At 32.6% G+C, this 19,668-nt stretch overlaps 1 protein-coding gene, 2 long non-coding RNA genes and 1 other non-coding gene across 4 annotated transcripts in view; 3 read left to right on the top strand and 1 right to left on the bottom strand.

The window, feature by feature from the left end:
* The window catches only part of LOC133880920 (uncharacterized), a 70,509-nt gene extending 51,558 nt beyond the window's left edge, over positions 1-18,951 (bottom strand). Inside the window, exon 1 of the long non-coding RNA XR_009902464.1 lies at positions 18,942-18,951. This is a non-coding gene — a long non-coding RNA (uncharacterized LOC133880920). The remainder of the gene's footprint in view (positions 1-18,941) is intronic.
* Positions 7,014-14,522, top strand: LOC133880919 (shaggy-related protein kinase kappa). Its single transcript, XM_062319882.1, has 13 exons — positions 7,014-7,214; positions 8,584-8,823; positions 9,106-9,198; positions 9,305-9,364; positions 9,459-9,731; positions 10,381-10,455; positions 10,789-10,845; positions 10,928-11,068; positions 11,167-11,217; positions 11,737-11,833; positions 12,741-12,823; positions 12,905-13,007; positions 14,092-14,522. The coding sequence occupies exons 2-13, from the start codon at positions 8,677-8,679 to the stop codon at positions 14,178-14,180; spliced, it is 1,269 nt and encodes a 422-aa protein (XP_062175866.1). The 5' UTR covers positions 7,014-7,214; positions 8,584-8,676; the 3' UTR covers positions 14,181-14,522.
* LOC133880921 (uncharacterized) lies at positions 17,130-19,056 on the top strand. Its single transcript, XR_009902465.1, has 3 exons — positions 17,130-17,511; positions 17,645-17,695; positions 18,526-19,056. It is a non-coding gene; the product is annotated as an uncharacterized LOC133880921 (long non-coding RNA).
* LOC133882960 (U6 spliceosomal RNA) lies at positions 17,188-17,288 on the top strand. The gene has a single exon (XR_009902776.1). It is a non-coding gene; the product is annotated as a U6 spliceosomal RNA (small nuclear RNA).
* Positions 19,057-19,668: the final 612 nt, after the last annotated feature.

The following is a 19,668-nucleotide window of genomic DNA, read 5'->3' as shown; positions in this document are numbered from 1 at the left end:
AATTACTTATAAAATTTATCTAACCAAATAAAAATAAGACAAAAGTCGGTCTTATCAAAAAGACCCTTGTTTAGCTCTCATATATTCATAAAAAAAAAAAAAAAAAAAAAAAAAAAAAAAAAAGAAAAAAAAGAAAGAGAAAAAGAAAAGGGGATCCCACTAAATATGGTACCAGCCCAGCAGGCCTTGAATTTTGTGAAACTAAAATTGTTGAGCACTAGTATTGATTGAGACCAATCAAGCGGAGGTCCACCTAATCGCCATAATTATGACACGATACTTAGCAAGCCCTCTGCAAAAATGTACCCATGAAGCGTCTAGACAAAATCAACTTTTTTTTGGTCCAAGTATATGATGGCTCAACTGAACTTCACATGGGTCCAAATACATATGCCTAAAATCAACTTTTTTTTTTTTTTTGGTCCAAATATATTTTTGAATGCATTTATTGTTTGTTAATGTGTTTCCGAGTATTTTTATTCCGAGAAAAACTAAATGTATTTTCGAGTGCTTACTTTCAAGTGCACGTTTTTTCATGTGACAGTTAAAATTACTCTCGATGTAAAGTGCATATAGCGTTTGAAAGAGTTTTTTTTAATTAAAACGATTAACATGTCTAATGTTACACTGAATTTGGCTCGGGTCTAATTCTAATTGTTTTTCTTGTGTCATATTATGCGATACATGTCCTAATCTCAATGGGTTCGGTTGTAAGGCAAACTCGCTGACTATAAGATCAAAGATAAGCCATTTTTCTCTCCCTGTATCTATCCTTCAGTGTATTATTGATTACTATGGGAGCTTTTTGTTAGACTTCTCATGGCACTGGTAGGACCAGAAAATTATAATAATAATAATAAATTAGGGAGGGCCAGGGCATATATTTAGATAATGGTCTCATAAGTTTGAAAGTGATCAGCACTATATACTAATTTGATTAGTAATTGACTATCATTTTATATTGATATAACGGTTTTAAGGACATAATATAATGTTTAAATAGAATAAATAAAAATGATATCAATAGTTTGAGAGAAAAAAAAAAAAAAAGGAGTAAATTTAAAAATATGCTTAATTTAAAATACAAGGTTATATACTTTGATTAGGAAAAATTATATTTTTAAATTATAAAAAGAAATATTGCAAATAAATGATATTATGAATAAGAAAACAAATTAAAAAATCCCAATGGGCCATCCATAGTTTTGTGGGAGTGGAATAAAGAAAACCATCGATATTAATTATTAAGGGAAGGTTTCAAAATTTCAAGGGGCCAACCAGCTGCAGCATGCCGGGCCATGTAACATGCTACTGTCTATTTTTTGTAAAAATATTAATTAAATAATTAAATTTATTTATTTTTAAAAATTTAAATTCATAAAAAATTAAATGATTAAATTCACTCATTCTTATAAGCTTAAGCTTTTAAAATAAACGGTGATTTAACATGTAATCAGAAAAAACGTAAGCTTTTAAAATAATTAGTAATTTACATGGTCTCAAATTGAGACACATGATAATTCATTTAACAACTATTTGTGCAATTCAAATATAGATGTATGTTGTATTTCTTATAATATTAATTAAATAATTAAATTTATTTATTTTTAAAAGTTTAAGTTTATAGAAAATTTAATGATTAAATTCGCTATTTCCTATAAACTTAAGCTTTTTAAAATAAGTTGTGATTTAACATGTTATTATGAGAAAAAAAAAAAATTAAGCTTCTTTTTTGGATGGAATCAAGCATGTCGTATAAATAGACAGATTAAGTACATCGCTTAACAACAATAATATCAAAAATACAGTGGGGAGTTTCCTAAAGACAAACATGAGCCTCACTCAGAGATAAAGCTACATTTACAAGTCGATGAGCTGCATCATTTAGATTATGCCTAAGATGATGGACCTTCCAGCTCTGCATACTGTGCAATGCCCCCATTGTTTCCTCAATTAGATGGTCATATATGCACCAATTACTACCCTCTTTTCTCAATGCCTGTACTATTCGGAGAGCATCACCTTCCAAAATAACCTTATAGAAACTCAATTTGTGATTAAAGTTTACAACCCTTAAAGCTGCCATTACCTTTGCAATCTCAAGTGCAATGATATGATCCTTATGTTCAAAAAAGGTTACTAGAACCTCACATTTGCTATCTCTGATTATAACACAAATACTAAATCTAACAAAAAAAAAAAAAAACTTTAATCAAACAAGCTTTTGAAATAATTAGTAATTTAATATAGTATTAGCGACATAGGATAATTCATTTAACAATCTTTAATCAAACAAATCGTCATTTATTTCAAAAACTTTTAAATCACTTTATATGAAAAACTTATTTATTAAATTAGTACAATACTTACATTTGTCATTACAAGAATAACATGATACATGGACCCAATATTTGGTGAGACATCTCAAGAATCATGCCGTCCTTGGATCAATCATAATCCAATTTTAGGATTTGGTTTGTCGGTTCAAACTTCAAGATACATAAATCTCATGTTATGGAATATGGGTAACAATGCAAAAGGGTTATCTACAAAGTAAGAATTAAATTGAAATCTAATTCAATTCAAAACAGATAATAGGAGAAAATTTCTTCAATTCGGGTTATTAAACTACATCGGTCGTTAGAATATGTAATTTTCATATGCATTTTTTATAGGATTACAGAATGTATGTGGTTCTCCTTTACATTATTAACATGCATGACGGAAAACTTTATCCATTCAAATCATCTTTATTTATGCAAACCAACTTCTTCTTCTTCTTCCTTTTAATTTTTTTTTTTATTTTTTTTTTATTTTTTGTGTGTTTTATTATGAGTTTTTGGACATAATAGTATAAAAGAAAAAACATTGTGAAATATATTAGTTAGTGTCGAATCTTAGATTTAAGAGTAATGTTAAAACGAGTAATTTTACATGTACATTAAGTGTTCATAAAAAAAATGATATAGCTTTTGAAATTATCACTGGGCGCGTGATTAATCAAATGATGATTTTGATCAAATGATTATTTTAAAAGCTATTTCATTTTTTGATGGACCTTTAATGTACATTTAGAATTACTCTGCTAGAAACCATACTTTTATTATTCGATTACCTCACTATGTTGACCTGGCAGTATCAATCATGCATTGTTTTTCTTTTTTCTTTTTTCCACTTATCTTAACAATGGTTGATCTAAAAGCTTAATAACACTGCTACATTAGTAGGGTGGGATACTGATGAGATAAAAATATAGTTTATATCATTAACCTATATTTAAATTAGAGAAACGCTATAAACCATATTTTTATCTCACTTTGCAGGTGTGGCATTGTCCACTGTTAAAAAAAAGAAAAAAGAAAAAAAGAATCTAATGGCTTATTGACAATATTAGCAACGTAAAATAAAAGTAGGATAAAAGTATGGTAAGTATTATATAGCAATATTACTCTTTAAAGTAGGATTCATTTTAAGCACAAATTTTGGAAGGTTTAGAACTTTTTTCCTAAAGGTTCTTTTGGGTTTGCGATTTTAAAAAATGTGACTTGAAAACTTAATTTTTAAAAACGCAATTAAGCGTTTGGCAAAATCGCAGTTTGCCTTTAGAATTATGTGTTTTAAAAAAGAGTAATGATTCAATGCCACCTAAAGATACAACTTTTCACCATCTTGCCTATGTGGCAAGGTCGTCCCTCATTACTTTTTGAGTTTTTTTATTTTTTAAAAATAAATTAAGGTGGGGACCACCTTGCCACATAGGAAAGGTGGTGAAAAGTTGTATATTTAGGTGGTATTGAATCATTACTCTTTAAAAAAATATCCATTGGCTACGATTTGAAAAAATATATTTTATGAGTTTTTCAAATCACAATTTTTTAAAAATGCAATTTCAAACGATTTATCTTTTATGATTCTAATTTTTATCTACAAATCGCAGTGTAAAACAAATCCTAAATCTAATGCATGAACCCAATTATTAGAGTATTTGATCCATGCACTTCTTCATCTAATAATTGGATGCATCCATTATAATTTTTTTTTTATTTTAAAAAAAAACCAATAATATTAATAATAATAGTCTAGGCTCTAGCTAAGAAAGATAGCTAGGAATGGATGGTTTAAGTGAGAAAAGGTCAAGAATGGTATAGATTTTGTCCCATTACGTACATGTTGAAGTGGTCCTCTACGATATATTCGTCTGCCACATGTCGACTCCATGGCATGGAAACTCATGCATGATTGTTTTGTTAGGGATGATGACGAGAGGTCACCATACATGCCTTAATCAACCCGGCCCTGTGTTTTCAAACTCTGGAAAAGACTCCACACAAGAGAATAAAAATGTCACCCTCATGATTCTGTAGCTGTTGAGCCCTACCCTCACCCTTATCCCCCATTTATATGCCCCAAATTTCCCTTTCACTTGCCTCTTGGTTCATCCTTAATCAATGCTTCCTTTTTCTCTTTCCTACTAAAGTAGGTTTTGGTTCACATCATCCTTTTTTATATTCTTGGGAATTAATTTTGAGAGAATTAATTCATAACAATTTATTGTTGTTTGCGGTCGATTTAAATAGGGTCGATTTAAATTGAGTGCAATGAGCTTTCCGTATTATATATACTACAAACAATTCGTGTGAGAGATATGCATGTGTGCTTCATTGCTCGAACACATGTCCGAGCAAATAGAGCTGATCACTTGTTTTCTTACATTATTTGTTTGTATTGCACTCGTTCCTGTTCATTTATAATAGTCTAAACCCTAAACTCCAATGAACAAAATATAAGATATTTAAATGGAATGAGAGTCCTCTCATTTGTGAATGTTATGATCGATTTTCAGGGTTAAGATTTAAGGCTTTTGGATCAATATATGGTTATGCCTTTTAATAATTAGTATAAAGAGTAAACACTACTTCATACTATAGGTTGGATTAAAGTGTTTTAATATTATATATTTAAGTTATTGGGTACTGATAGGTGAGTGGAGTTGTTAAAAAAAAATGGTTATTATCATATCAGTGCCCATAGAGTGGGCTGCCGTGGATGTTATATTCGAAAGCATGGTGTAATATTATAATTATAAAGGTTAAGGGTTTAACCAAATTAATATCTAATAGTCTTATAGCTTTTTGATCAATAGTTAGACCCTTAACATCAAATGAGTGTAACAAATGGGAAAAAAAAAAAATTAATAATGGGGTTCATATGAGTAATTTAAATACCTCCAATAAACTCTATTAGAAATTATCTTTGGCTGCAAAGAAAAACTCAAAGATTTCAAAGGTTTGTGACTATAAGCTATTCAGTTGCTCCACATCTTATTTATTGCAATTTTATGGTGAGAATTTCAGCAAAAAAACGCTTAATTATATGGGTTTTTTGATTCATAGATTAACAAGTGATTTAAGTTATCCATTATTGGAGATAATAGTAGCTAATCTACTACTTAATTTAATAATGAATAAACTCTTCTCATAATTATTTTATGAATTTGTTTATAATTAACATGCATGGTCTTGCATTAAACTAAGATGTGATATGACCTAATCCATTCAATGTCTTGCCAACCATGCATGCATGGAATCAACAAAGAGATCTCTTAAACAATAAAGTATTTACTACCACGAATAATAAAGGTAGGTCCAAAGAATAGAATCATCTATATATTTTTTTAAAAATATTCTGTTATGTATATATTTTTTAAATCTTAATCATTCATTCTAAGTTAAAATGATTGAGATTTTATCATATTAACATTTATTAAGGAGTGTTGTCTGAGTCACCACAACTTTTTTCTATAATTCTCTTACACTGTTCAAGTGGCACGTAGAATATTTAATGAGATAACTTCATAAAAGGATATCTAATTATACGCCGTTTTGAGATAAGGGTACTGAAATAACAAACGTCTCAAATTATGATATCAAAGTTTTCAAACGTCTTACTTAAGGGTACTCCGTTATGATTTGCTGTTAAATATTGCGAACATTCTCAAAATACCCTTGTATTTATTTTTTTAAAAAAAATTATAAATTTTTTCAAAGATTCAGGTATGAGTATTTTTGCAAATTCCGTTAAATTCTGACCAACACCTAGATCTTAGCATTTTTTTTATTTTGTTTTTTCCTAAAAAAATAGGGGTATTTTGGCTACTCCGCTAGAATTTAACAACAAATCATAATGGAGTACCCTTAAGTGAGACGTTTGGAAACCTGGATACACTAGTTTGAGATGTTTCCAAGTTTAGTACTCTTATCTCAAAACGACGTATAATTCAATACTCTTTTGTAAAGTTATCTCATATTTAATTGAATTGAAATGGAAAATGAAATTACATAGACAAAGTTCGAACTCATGATCGTTGTTCATATACCATGTTAAATTAATTACCATTTATCTCAAAGGCAAATAGAAAGTGATGAATCTAATAATTTAATTAATATTTGTGTATTCTCCGTCACGTGTAGGCCGGCTTCAATCACCCCTTAATTACCTAAACAAAAAATTACCTTTTAATAAGTGAGGCCTAACATGTGAAAATATTTAATTGAAATGGAAGGTTAATGATATTCGAATTCAAGACATTTGGTTTAATACCATGTTAAATCACTCGTTAATAAGTAAAGCCCAATACCTGATAATACTTAATGAAAATGAGAGGTAAATGATAAAAACAAGTTCAAATTAAGGATATTAGTTCTAATACCATGTTAAATCGTCATTTATTAAAAAATGTAAGCGGATAAAAAATGAATGATTTAATTATGAATTAATATTCTAACCATCAAAGTTAAGTATCCGAAGCATTTTCTATTATTAATAGTAATATATTTGTATTTATTTATCAACTCATTATTTCAAAATTGAATATCAATATATAATTTAAAAATAATATTGATTGGGATTTTTCAGAAAATATTTCCAAAATACACGGGAGTGTATGTACCTTGTCTACAGTAGAGAATACAAAGCCAAATAAGGAAGGAGATATATGTATGTGAATGAAGCTTGTCAGAAAAACTGACAGAAAAGTCATTGGGAAGAGCAATCCACTCCACTGTTACTTCTCACACCGGAGAGAGAGAGAGAGAGAGAGAGAGAGAGAGAAACTGAAAAAGAAAAAAAATATATTCAGAATTAGTTCGAAGTCGAAAAATCTGAGTAAAATGCTCAAGCTCCGATTCGAATTCTTCGCTTCGAGACACTTGCAGGTGAGTTTGTGACAGAAAGAAGAGAATTCTCGACGATCTGTTTGGTTCTCTGGAAACATGAGACTTTTTGTGGATTTCTGTGAATATGTTATGGTTTTTGACAGCTTGATGCTTTTTTCTTGGGAAAATTCTTTGTTGATTTTGGTTGTGTTGTGGATTTTTTGTGGCCTCGAATGATTGGTGCGATTTAGGTCTAGATCTGATTGATTTTGTTTGTTGGATTTGTAAATTTTGTGGGGCAATTTATATGTTTAATTTTGCTTTGAAATGCTCTTGGTAGATTTTGCAATGAATCTCACTATCTCAGTGCAAAACCGATAGGAATTGAGCCGGAGCTTGTTTGTTTCCTTGCTTTTGGCACAAATTGGTGATTTGTGGTAATGCAAAATTGTAAGAACAAAGTGGGGTTATTCTTTAAATGCTTGTAAATAGGGTATTATATATTAATGTAATTTAATCTGCTAATCTTCCAGCACATGTACGTAAGCATTTGAACAAATCAATTTCTTGACTTACTTTCTTTACACACTGTTTTAGATATCCATGTGCTTCATGCTTAGAGCTGGGGGTGCTGTTGGGGTATATCATTGAGCCGGCGCAGCATTTTGTTTACATTGCCTTTTAATTCTTTACCCTGCTTGGGTATGTTGGTTTAGGAGCTCTGCAATTTTAACATGGAAAATCAAAGAATGTGTTTTCATAATAAGGGTTCAACCAAAGGTTTTTTTTTTTTTTTTTTCCTTTTTAATTTTCGACCTAATTGGTGCTTCAATTGCTGTGATTTTGTTGCATGTGCAAAACTTCTCCTATTATACATTTCTTACTTGGTTTCATCCTCTTTTTTTGTCGTCGAGGTTTGGCTGCAATTGATGCAGAACCTTCATCATGATATGTGTAAAGAGGAGAGGAAAAATGATTTCTCTGCAGTCGTTTTTGTGTTTTTCTCCTTCGTCATGCTTTATAGTGATCATTGAATGTACATTTAGTTCAGAATGATAATGCTATAATTTTCTATAGTCATTCTAAGACACTTCTATAATAATGCTATCTGTTTACATGATTGCGCGATTGTTGAATCCCTTTAAAATCATTGTAAATGTTTCTTTTGTTTTTCATCTTAATGCTTGATGGTGAATCCCTAAATGTTTCTTTTAGGGAATTTTTTTTTACAATGGCATGACCATGTGCTCACTTATCAGAGCAAAAAAACATATTGGTTAGAAATTTGTAATTTAGATGAAGTGCTTGATGACAACATTCAATTAGACATTTAAAGCTTTCTAAAATCAACACGATTACACGTATCTATCATGTTTTGTATGTTTAATATTCGTTTCTGGCTTTAAGATTGTGCAATTAATTCTTTTAGGAAGATAGGTTCTTGGATGGTGTGGGAGGCAAAATTACCAAGTATCACGAGATTAGCACATACTAGCATCTTTAACATTCGCCAGGCGCATTTATGGCTTCTGCCAGCCTAGGAAATGGTGGAGTGGGCAGTTCCAGGTCTGTTAATGGCTTCAAGGGTTCATCTAGTTCAGTTGACTGGCTGGGGAGAGAGATGCTTGAGATGAGACTGAGGGATAAAGTGGACCATGATGAGGACAGAGTAAGCTTCTATAAATTAGAGTTCTTTATCTTTTGATGTTTAAAAGTCTTCTGTTCCCTGTCAATTATTGCAAATATCCAATGGTTCGCTTCTAGTCCTTTTAAGTATCCACTACAATTAGCAGCATGTCGGAAAAGTGGTACTGAAATGGTTTGATATTTGCAAGGGGACACTGCATGATTGGATCCTTTCTTCAAGCTATGAAAATGTTTTGAGACCTTTGTATTTAGTATTTTTTTTTGCTCTACCTAGTGCTATTCCTTACTTTTTAATCTGTTGCAGGATAGTGAACCAGATGTAATTGATGGTGTTGGTGCTGAAACGGGACATGTAATACGAACCACTATTGGTGGTCGAAATGGTCAATCTAGGCAGGTTGGAAGTAAATCTAATTGTTGAATATGAAAGTTTCATGTGATGATGTGATAAGTCATTGAGTATCTTACATTTTTCACAACACGTGTTGTGTTTGGGTTGACAGACGGTGAGTTATATTGCAGAACATGTGGTTGGGACTGGTTCTTTTGGTGTTGTTTTCCAAGTAAGTTGTACGCTATTATATTGCTGTTAATCTACGTTCTACTTATTTTAACATTGTTTCACTTTTTTGAAATAATTATGTTGTCTTTATGCAGGCAAAGTGTAGAGAAACTGGAGAGATTGTTGCTATAAAGAAGGTTCTCCAAGACAAGCGTTATAAGAATCGGGAATTGCAGATAATGCAGATGTTGGATCACCCAAATATTGTTGCCCTTAAACATTATTTCTATTCAACTACAGACAAAGAAGAGCTTTACCTGAATCTTGTACTTGAGTTTGTCCCTGAAACTGTTAACCGTATTGCAAGAAATTATAGCAGGATCAACCAGCGAATGCCCTTAATATATGTTAAACTTTATACCTACCAGGTTTGTAAGAACTTGTCTGGATTCCATAGTTCTTTCTGTTTTGGTGTATTTCTTTTGATCTTTAACTACATTGGTATTTTTTTCAACAATAAAATTCTGTTGCATGGATCATGCCTTCATTATTGAATATATGGGATATGGCAACTGCAATTTTATGATTTGAAGGAATTATAAGTCATTACATAGAAAGCATAATCTTTTACAGTGTACGTCTGTATGTGCAATTGGGAGTGGCACATTTTGGGATGCTTACTAAACAGTGCCTATCTAACTTTGCAATGCCATAAGCAAGCATTCTTATTATGATTTTATGACTGTTTATTCTCTACTGAATTGGTTGAGGTTTTAACTAAAGGCAAAGGGTTTCAAGAATGAGATTGGTCTAACTGATGGATGTGCTGTGCTTATAAAGCTTACCCAGCAGTTTGGGAATAAAATAAGGAAGAAGCAAGTCTCAGAATTTCACAAAAGCCTTTTAGAAGTCTCACCTGCGAGAATTCTTAATGGAGTCTTGCCATTAAAGACTGCAAAAATACTCAAAAATTATAAAAAAGAAAACTGTATAAGCTAAAAGCTAAAATTTTTATCGGTTTCTCATTTATTGGGCTTTTTGGTTGTTGCTAATATTATTTAACTGTTCTGGGTGCAGATCTGCAGGGCACTTGCCTATATACATAACTGTATTGGTATCTGTCACCGTGACATCAAGCCTCAAAACTTACTAGTAAGAGCCTATGTTATGGTTTAAAAGTTTTGTTCTCTCCAAATATTTGATAATCTCATGGCTAAAATTCGATTATTTATAATAAAGTGGAAATGCATGCACAATAGAGTTCTCTCTTTTTAACTTACTTCTGGGGCTTTGATGGCTCTGAACCATCTTTGAAAAATTGGCTTATAAGAAGATTGTTGTTTGCTATCATCCCAACGATGAATTCCACTTATATGTTGATGATATAGACTTAGTTGTCTTTCTTGATGACTTTGTTTACATACATTCAAGATATTTCTTTTCCTTTCATTGTCCCTGCTTCAATGCTAATTGTTCATTGCTCAGGTTAATCCCCATACTCATCAGCTGAAACTTTGTGATTTTGGGAGTGCAAAAGTATTGGTAAGCTTTTCATGCCACTCTGGTTATCGATGGCTGCGACTTGTTTATTTGCATTTGCCGAGTCCTGTTTGCATTTTATTAGGTGAAAGGAGAACCCAACGTTTCTTACATCTGTTCAAGATATTATCGCGCTCCAGAGCTCATATTTGGTGCCACTGAATACACAACTGCAATAGATATATGGTCTACAGGTTGTGTGATGGCTGAATTACTTCTTGGACAGGTGGGTTGATACTCGAATTTATATGGATACGTAGACCGGTTTTTTCTGTTTCCTTGTATATTCTGTCACTAATGTTTTAAATCCGACTTCTCTTTCAGCCTTTGTTTCCTGGTGAAAGTGGAGTTGACCAACTAGTTGAGATCATAAAGGTGAGATTAATTTTATTATTTTTCCACCTGTCTTTGTGAATATACTATTTACTATGCACATGTTGGAATTCTGATTTTGGCTACTCTTTGATATAAAAATTCCAAACTTGTCAAACAAAAATATAAGCACTTGGTTTTGAACTAATTCTTAGACTTTATATTTCTGTTGAATTGGGCCATCCTGGGATCCATTGATTCAGGAAGTCTAATGTTTTATGTAGATAAATTTTTGTTTTAACAAAAATAGAGATGATTGGTGTTTGCTGATCCAACTCTTGTAATTTTAGCTAAAGGCTTTATGTTTATGGCATATGGAAACAGGAAACAAAGGATTACAAGTGCTTTCTCCATTATGAAACTATAAAATACACTTTTATTGTTAAAAAAAAGATCCAAATCACCTGTTTTCCTTATGATACGTCATATATTATTTCTCTTTTTGAAAAGTTTTGCAGACAAGTATTTAGGCCCTAAGAATGTCCTAAATTATTATCTCATGAAATTTAAACTTTTGTGCAGGTTTTGGGAACTCCAACCAGAGAGGAGATAAAGTGCATGAATCCAAATTATACTGAATTTAAATTCCCACAGATAAAGCCTCATCCATGGCACAAGGAATGCCTCTTTCCTTTTCCTTGTTCATAGCATGTTCACAATGTCATCAGTTTCCTTTGTTTCTTGGTGCTTTTTTTAGTGGACTGTCTAAGTTGCTCAGTTGTTGGAGGATGCTTAAGTGGTTAAAGTGTTAAGATCAGACATAATATATTGGACTGGCGTGGTCTGAGGAGTTGAGGACATTTTGTATGACCAAGATCCCACATGTATAATAAGTGCATAGGAAAATTTTACTGGTAGAACAGTTGTGGAAGGTGCTGGCTCGGGAATCAGAGGCCTCAGTTTCAACTCTCCTGAATTGCCTGTGCATTCGCAGGTAATCAGGTGCAGTGCACTTTAAAAAGAAAAAAGAGCAGGTGTAGAGTGCGATGGGTTGAGACTGTTAAGAAGTCTAGGAGGCATCTTAAATGCATAATGGGGCTTGGCCATCGGCATGGGGAGAGAAGCAGATAGTATATATTTTTTGTGGGTCATAACATTTAACTTCAAAGGTTGAATCAGTTTTGCATAGGGCAAGGCTTGCTGTAGCTAGTCTAGGGGATTCTTATGGGTTGTTCTCCTGGAAGAAATTTGATGATTAATTAAAGATAGCGTTTGATTTCTATGGATGCTCATGTTAACCCATACGTATTATCTGCTTCATTTAATTGAAGAATGAGCCTGTTCCCTTATTTTCTTCTTTATCTAAATTTGTTCTTTTTCTCATGCAAAACTTAGTGAAACCTTTCACGGAGTCCCACTGTTTATTCATGTATATGCATATGTAAAGTTGTTTTTTTTTTTGTTCTTTTGTATTGTCTTTTGAACTTATAATATGCATCTAGTTAGTAATTAGCATTTGCTAACAACGGATCTTTACAACATGGAAGTTCGTTTCTGTGGGACTGACATCATTCTCATCCAACAGGTCTTCCAAAAACGTTTGCCCCCAGAAGCAGTGGACCTTGTTTGTAGGTTTTTTCAGTACTCTCCCAATTTGCGATGCACTGCGGTAAGTAAATTTCATTGTTTTATTTGCCCATGGCCAGAAGTATTACTCAATCTCACCCTTTTTTCTGTTGTGGTACTGCAGTTGGAAGCTTGCATTCACCCCTTCTTCGATGAACTGAGGGACCCAAACAGTCGACTTCCTAATGGCCGCCCTCTTCCTCCTCTGTTTAATTTTAAACCACCGGGTAAATACCAAATAAAATAAGCATATCACACCATCATAGTGCTGGTGCTTTCTTTGAACGAAAATAAAATTGCCTCCTTTGGGTGGTTAATTCTCTGAATTTCACTTTTTTTTATGATTTTTTTTTAAAAAAAAAAAAATTGAAGAAAAAAATATAAAAGTGGCTTGATTGTGGGAAAAGCTTTATTTGAAATTCACCAACATATAAGCCTCGAAATAGCATGAACATAATTTATGAATATAACAGAAAGCAAAGGGACAAAAAAAAAAGATCACTTAAGAGAAAAAGAGAAGTCAAGTAGTACAGAAATGCAGACAGTATATAACCTTATACTTTCTGATCTTGCATTGGCTAATCCTTTTTCCCTTTTGTGTATTCATTAGGGTTTTAGTAGATTCTTGGGGGGTTTTTCTTGTACTATGGGGGGTTCTATGTATCTTGGGTGTTTGATGGGGGGTTTCTATTGAATCTTGGGTTTTATTGTATTATAGGGGGTTACTTTGTATCTTGGGTGTTTGATGGGGGGGTTATTATTGTATCTTGGGTTTTATTGTATTATGGGGGTTACTTTGTGTCTTGGGTGTTTGATGGGGGGTTTCTATTGTATCTTGGGTGTTTGTTGGGGGCTTCTTTTGTATTTTGGGTTTCATGTGGGTTTTGGGTGTTGTGGGTATGTAGTTTCTTGTGGGTTTTCATGGGTTTTTCATGTGGGCTAGCTGAGTTGCTCCTGTGTAGTTAAGGGCGCCTTACGCTTTTAATGAAAATTTCTTACTCATAAAAAGAAAGGGTTTTAGTAGAAGTTCACCTATCCCACTCTTATTCTACTACATCTTTCATCATCATCACCTGAAGCATTTTTATAAAATCATGTTGTAGGAATGAACTTTTACAAGAGTGCTTATGATTTTTTCATCTTAATGTCATTGATGGTAGGAAGCATATTGGCACTTTCAATTTTTAACAATCTGTTCTTTGATGTTGTAGTGCTCATGTATGCATTCTTTAACCTGTTGAAGTTATTTCAATTTGGTTTTGCCCTGGCTTCTCATGCCTCCCAATGTTTATATTTTATTCTTATTGACAGAGCTCTCCGGCATTCCACCCGATATCATCAATAAACTTATTCCAGAACATGCTCGGAAGCAGAACTTGTTTATGGCTTTGCACACTTAGCAACTGTTATGAATCTCTTTTACTTCTGGTTGCCATCCCCACGCCACATTTGGTCATGTGTTGGCATCTATCAGAGTCCCTCGCCTTTCCTGTTAATCACCATCTCTTGCGTCCTGTGAGAAAGAGTGTTGTACAAGGAATTGCTAGGACAATTAATATAGGAAACCTGAGGCTTTGAGTTTGCTTGCTTTAGGAGGTGCTTTTGAAGTTTTATTCCTAGACCCCTATAACTCCTTGTATATTTTTTGTGACCCCTATTGCAGGGGATTTTAGTAAGGTTAAAGGTATCAGCATATATGTATGTATACCCTATGTTAAAAAGTATTTTTCTTTTTAGCTTCTCTTCTCATGAGCGTTCTTACCTTTGTCTGTTCTTAGAGACAGACAAAGATTTGGATATGAAAAATTATAGTTTTGGTTGGCTGCATCTAATCTTGAAGTCCTACGTGGGCATGAAACTTGGAATAAAGATCCCTTGCACTTAGTTGGTTGCCTAAATTCCATGCAATTCGGGTAGTCTCCACAGAGTGGTGCAGGGAATCGGGACCGGCTGCAATTCACCAACTCGATTGTAGTTAGCCAATTCAGGCGGCTAATGAGAGTGGAGAAATGCTACACCATCCCCTTTTATTCCTTGCCTATCCCACGCGGGATGGGTGTGATCGAAGAGGGGTAAAAGTGTATGGTGTAGCATTTTTCATGAGAGAGGGCCTTAATGGGATCCACTTGTCCGACATGTACCCGAATATCCCAAGGTATGGGGCTCACTTCCTTTGGCAGGTAGACCCAATCATGGATTGCTTTTATTAACTATAGAGATTGGCTGCAATTTGAGAATTGTAGCCAATCCCTGTTCGGTTGCATGACCTGCTTGCCTCGGGCCTCGCAACCCCTCTGTGTGGGACTGCTCAAATTGCATGTGATTAGGACAATTGATCTTGAAACTTAACAAAAGAATCATATTAAATAAAGGCATTATACCTGCAATTTTTGCCAAAAAATAAAGAAAATTATGACCAAAAGAAACTCTCTCGGTATATAACTCTTTAGTCAGGTTATTCTGTTCTTTTTTATCATTGTCCAAAAGAGTTTCATTTTTATTTCATAAAATAGGCTATTTATGAAAATTATCATAGAAGAGAGTTTTTTTTTTTTTTTTTTTTTTTTTTTTTTTTTTTCTTAAAGAAAAAAAAAAAAGTCAAATCATACTCTCTTCAAACTATTATCCAATTGATAATGTTTTTTCCAAAGTTTCAATTACGACAATTTCCTGTTCAAACTACTAAAAAATTATCAATGTCCCCCTCAAAGATAAGACTAAAATACCCCCATTAATTTGAGAAAAAAAAAACCACATATATATATTTTATATAAAAGAGACCGGTCCCAAATGGGATTGCAAGCAACTGATGGCACCTCGGGCGAATGGGGTTGCAATCCCTGTTTTCACCATGAGCTCGCTGCTCATGTTTGTTTAATGGGGTTCTTATTGCTGCAATTCAACGTCAGGATACTTGTTTTTCAATCCAGCGGCACTTCTGATGTGCACTCCACATGACTAACTTGGTAGATATACTTTCTTTTCCATTGACAGAGGAATAGAAAATGGAAGTTGAGCATGGGGCCAGGAAATGGTGCTGATTTGTGATGGAGAGGATGTGGCCACGGTGGTTCGGCAACCCTTCGGATTTTTGTTTTTTTCAAAAATATTTTTATTTCATTATGAGTATTTTTATTACTTGACGAACATTAATCATTTTTTTATTTTTTATTATAGTATGGGAAGACATTGTCGCAATTGAAAGTTTGGGGGCATTGTCAATTGGGTGTTACGTCGTGTAAAAAACTATCAGTCGTAAATGTCACGTGTTGAATTTAGATTGTATTGAAGTATGAGTATAAAATTATATAGCATTATAGCTCAACCTTAATTTGACCTATTTAATTAAACGTGTTAGACCCTTCAACTTTAACACATTAATTTTATGTTGAGTTTGTATCGAATTCGCAAATTATGTTAAAAATTACAGCTTTAGTCATTGTATATAGGCTTGATCTCTAATTTTTTTTAAAAAAAGAAAAAAGAAAAAAGATTTGGAAGAAAAAAGGGTTAAACTATAACTCATATTAGAGCATTCCTAGTAGCCTCATTAAATTTTACTCACCAAAGTAACTAAAAATCACTTTTCTCTATTCTAGTGAGCTACTTTTTTAAAATTCTCCCAGCAGCCTCATCATTTTAATTATTCACTATCACTATTCTATTTAATTTTTTTATACAACAAGCAACCATACACCTTCATCTTGAGATTAGATTATTGCTAAGAAATTCAAAGAAGTTTTTATTTACTTCTCAACTAAATTCAATAAAGAAAGAAAGAAAGAAATTCATTAAATAATATTATTCCTTTTGAAATAATATATTTTCAGATTTCTTTATTATTTTTCTATTTAATTTTTTTATACAACAAGCTACCATACACCTTCATCTTGAAATTAAATCATTGCTAAGAAATTCACATAAGTTTTCATTTGCTTCTCAACTAAATTCAAGAAAGAGAGAAAGAAAAGATAAATGAAAGAACCACAAAATTTATGTCAGGGACAAAGAAACCTTCATGTCCATAAAATAAGGACATCGTGTGAGAAAGATGGGAGATGAGAGAAGAAAATGAAAGAAAAAAGGAAATTTTTTTTTTTGGTTAAAGCGGTGAGGCTGTTGGGAGTGATTAGTAGTTTTGGGAATGATAAATTAGTATCACTACAAATATCAAAATATAAAATAAAATAAAGACCCAGAAAATTTATATCTTAATGGATATATCCTGAAGAGTAATTTGAATGAAGCTATAGAGGCCCAAATCTTGAATACTTGAGCCAGGCCTAATTTAAGGCTTATACCGGCCCAAGTAAGAAGTACCCTTTTAGTTCTGAACCCGCTAGTACCACATCGTTCAGTTGCAAGACTAGAGACGAATTTATATAGCGAAGCAGAGCAGAGGAGATCGTCCTTCGGGACATCCGATAAAATTGGAACGATACAGAGAAGATTAGCATGGCCCCTGCGCAAGGATGACACGCATAAATCGAGAAATGGTCCAAATTTTTTTTTCCTTCAAAATCAACCAAGGTATGGTTCTGGGTTTTGTTTTCTCGATCAAAATTTTCGTTGTTTTGCGAGGTTTCTGTCCAATTTTGAGCCCTGATGGCACTGTGACTGCCTGCAACTCTTGCTTATTTGGAACCCATGGCAAACATAGCACCTGTTTGACGAAATGGGTGTGAGAATCTCGAATCTTATTTCTACTGAACTGGGTTTGCATTTTATCAGGTGAAAACAGAACACAACGTTTCTTATATCTGTTCAAGCCATTATTCGAATTTATATGGATACTTAGACCTGTTTTAACTGTTGCTTTGTATATTCTGTCACTCATGTTTTTCATCCAACTTCTCTCTTTCAGCCTTTGTTTGCTAGTGAAAGTGGAGTTGACCAACTAGTTGAGATCATCAAGGTGAGTTTCCTGGTAAAAACTCACTTCTTTTTCAGCATCGTCCAACTGAGTTTCTTTTTTTAAAATAATGTTTCTTCTTTTTTATTTCATTAAAGATGTTATTTAGAAAAAAAGACTCTATTAGCCCTTAAATTAAGTTTTTCCTCCTCTTTTCTAATTTATGATCTCTGATATATATATATATATAAAGATTAGGAAGAAAAAAAGGTTAAACTAAGAAAGAAAAGGCATATAATATAACCAACTAATCATTTTCTTTGATCTTCAGCTATAAATCTAAAAAAATTGGGTAGTATGATCATTTGTTTCAACTACTATTATCTCCTTGTTTTGCTTAGGCAGCTTATGTGATCAGTTTACCAAGGGGAAATATTGGGCAAATTCATGAAGTTGTCGATAGTCTTAGGATGTGAAGGGTAAGAATTGAACATCTTTCTTAGTAGTGGGATTTGGGGAAAGAATAGGAAAGGTGATTTGACTATATTTTTGACCAGGAACATGACCTATTACAAGAATATTTTTTTAATTAGGGCGAAAGTTTTGAAAAGACAGATTGCTTATCTTTTCTTTATGGTTGGTTGTCCTATTCTAATTGTGATCATTTTCAAATTAATTTTATAATTATTGGTAATGTTGTTATTTTATATTCTGTTCTTTTAATCTTGTTGTTATGAATTTCATCTTGTAATTAGCACTTTTGTCTTTCATTCTGAAGTATTTTTTAATCTCAATTCATAATATATATTGGGCTGTCTATCCAAGTTTCACAATTTTGTAACACTAGGATGATCCTGACCAGTCACCATGATGTTTTATGTTCATCATGCTAGGAATTTCAAACCACATATTCAGTCACCCACCACTTCATCACCAGATGATGGATGTTATTTTAAGGACCCCATAGAAGTCCTTGATGCCCATGATGGTCAAGTTGTAAGATGAAGATTAAGAAGAAAGAAAGCAAAAGCTATTTTGATCTGCCAAGCCAAAACAACTAGCAGGAATGCTTGGAAAGGTGAAGCAAGATTTCTCTAAAAATGTTCAAAGGTAGACATAGAAACTAGTGCAAATAATATGTATAGAAGAAATAGTTCCAAATTTATACAAGACATGTAAAAAATTGAAAAAAAAAAAAAATACACAAGAATTTTATTTGTCAATACAATTTTTCGTACGACTGAACCGGCAATGGGCTACCTGGAAAATAGAGAAAATTGTCATCTGGTTTGCCGGTCTCCGAGAGGACCGGAGATATCCTGATGCTTAAGTTAGAGTTTTCCCAATGGATTAGCTATTTGCAACTTTAGGCTAAAGTAGGTAAACAAAAGGTTAAAAACATACTCCATTAAATTAAGTAAACAAAAGCTAGAATATATTTTTCTTAGATTTGTGAACAGTGCAACTCTACATGTAGCGTTATACTGTTCACATATCTTATTATTATTATTATTATTATTATTATTATTATTTTTTTTTTTTTATTGTTTATCTCCATCCTCTGCCCTTTTTTTCTTCCTTTTCCTTGCACGTTCTACATATTAACTTGAAAAACAATTTGAACTCTGAAAAGGTAGCCTCAGACACGTGTTTGTTACTCAGCAGTTTCCCTAAACATTGAGAATGTTAGAATACTTCCCGATATATTATTTTAACATAAAATATATATCGTCTCTCTCATCTCTCATATTTTTACCTTTCATTTGGGATTGTGTTAGGTTTTTGTAAAAAATGTGAAGATAGGTAGAAAAGTTGTTTTTTGTAAAGAAATAATATTTTAACGGTACACAAAAAGAAAAAAGAAAAAAAGAAAGAAAAAAAACAGGTAATTTTGAAGTGTATTTGGATAAGAATTAAAAAGTAGTTTTGTTCCCTAAATTTAGGAAAATTCAAAGGGAAGCTGGTACTAGTATTTTAATTTGACGCCCTACTTTTGAGTATGGTGGCCAAATACAAAAAGGAAAGGCGGACACGAG

This window comes from Alnus glutinosa, chromosome 11, assembly GCF_958979055.1.
Source record: "Alnus glutinosa chromosome 11, dhAlnGlut1.1, whole genome shotgun sequence".
In the NCBI taxonomy this organism is placed as follows: Eukaryota; Viridiplantae; Streptophyta; class Magnoliopsida; order Fagales; family Betulaceae; genus Alnus; species Alnus glutinosa.
The sequence above is the reverse complement of the archived record's forward strand: the minus strand, read 5'-3'. Positions and strand labels throughout refer to the sequence as shown.

What these genes read in the sequence shown, in the direction of transcription:
- LOC133880919 (XM_062319882.1), top strand. Translation starts at nt 8,677, where the DNA reads ATGGCTTCTGCCAGCCTAGGAAATGGTGGAGTGGGCAGTTCCAGGTCT. An exon ending in CTTTTGGTGTTGTTTTCCAA is followed by an intron (nt 9,365 to 9,458) that starts GTAAGTTGTACG and finishes GTCTTTATGCAG; the next exon opens with GCAAAGTGTAGAGAAACTGG. An exon ending in CTGAATTACTTCTTGGACAG is followed by an intron (nt 11,069 to 11,166) that starts GTGGGTTGATAC and finishes CTTCTCTTTCAG; the next exon opens with CCTTTGTTTCCTGGTGAAAG.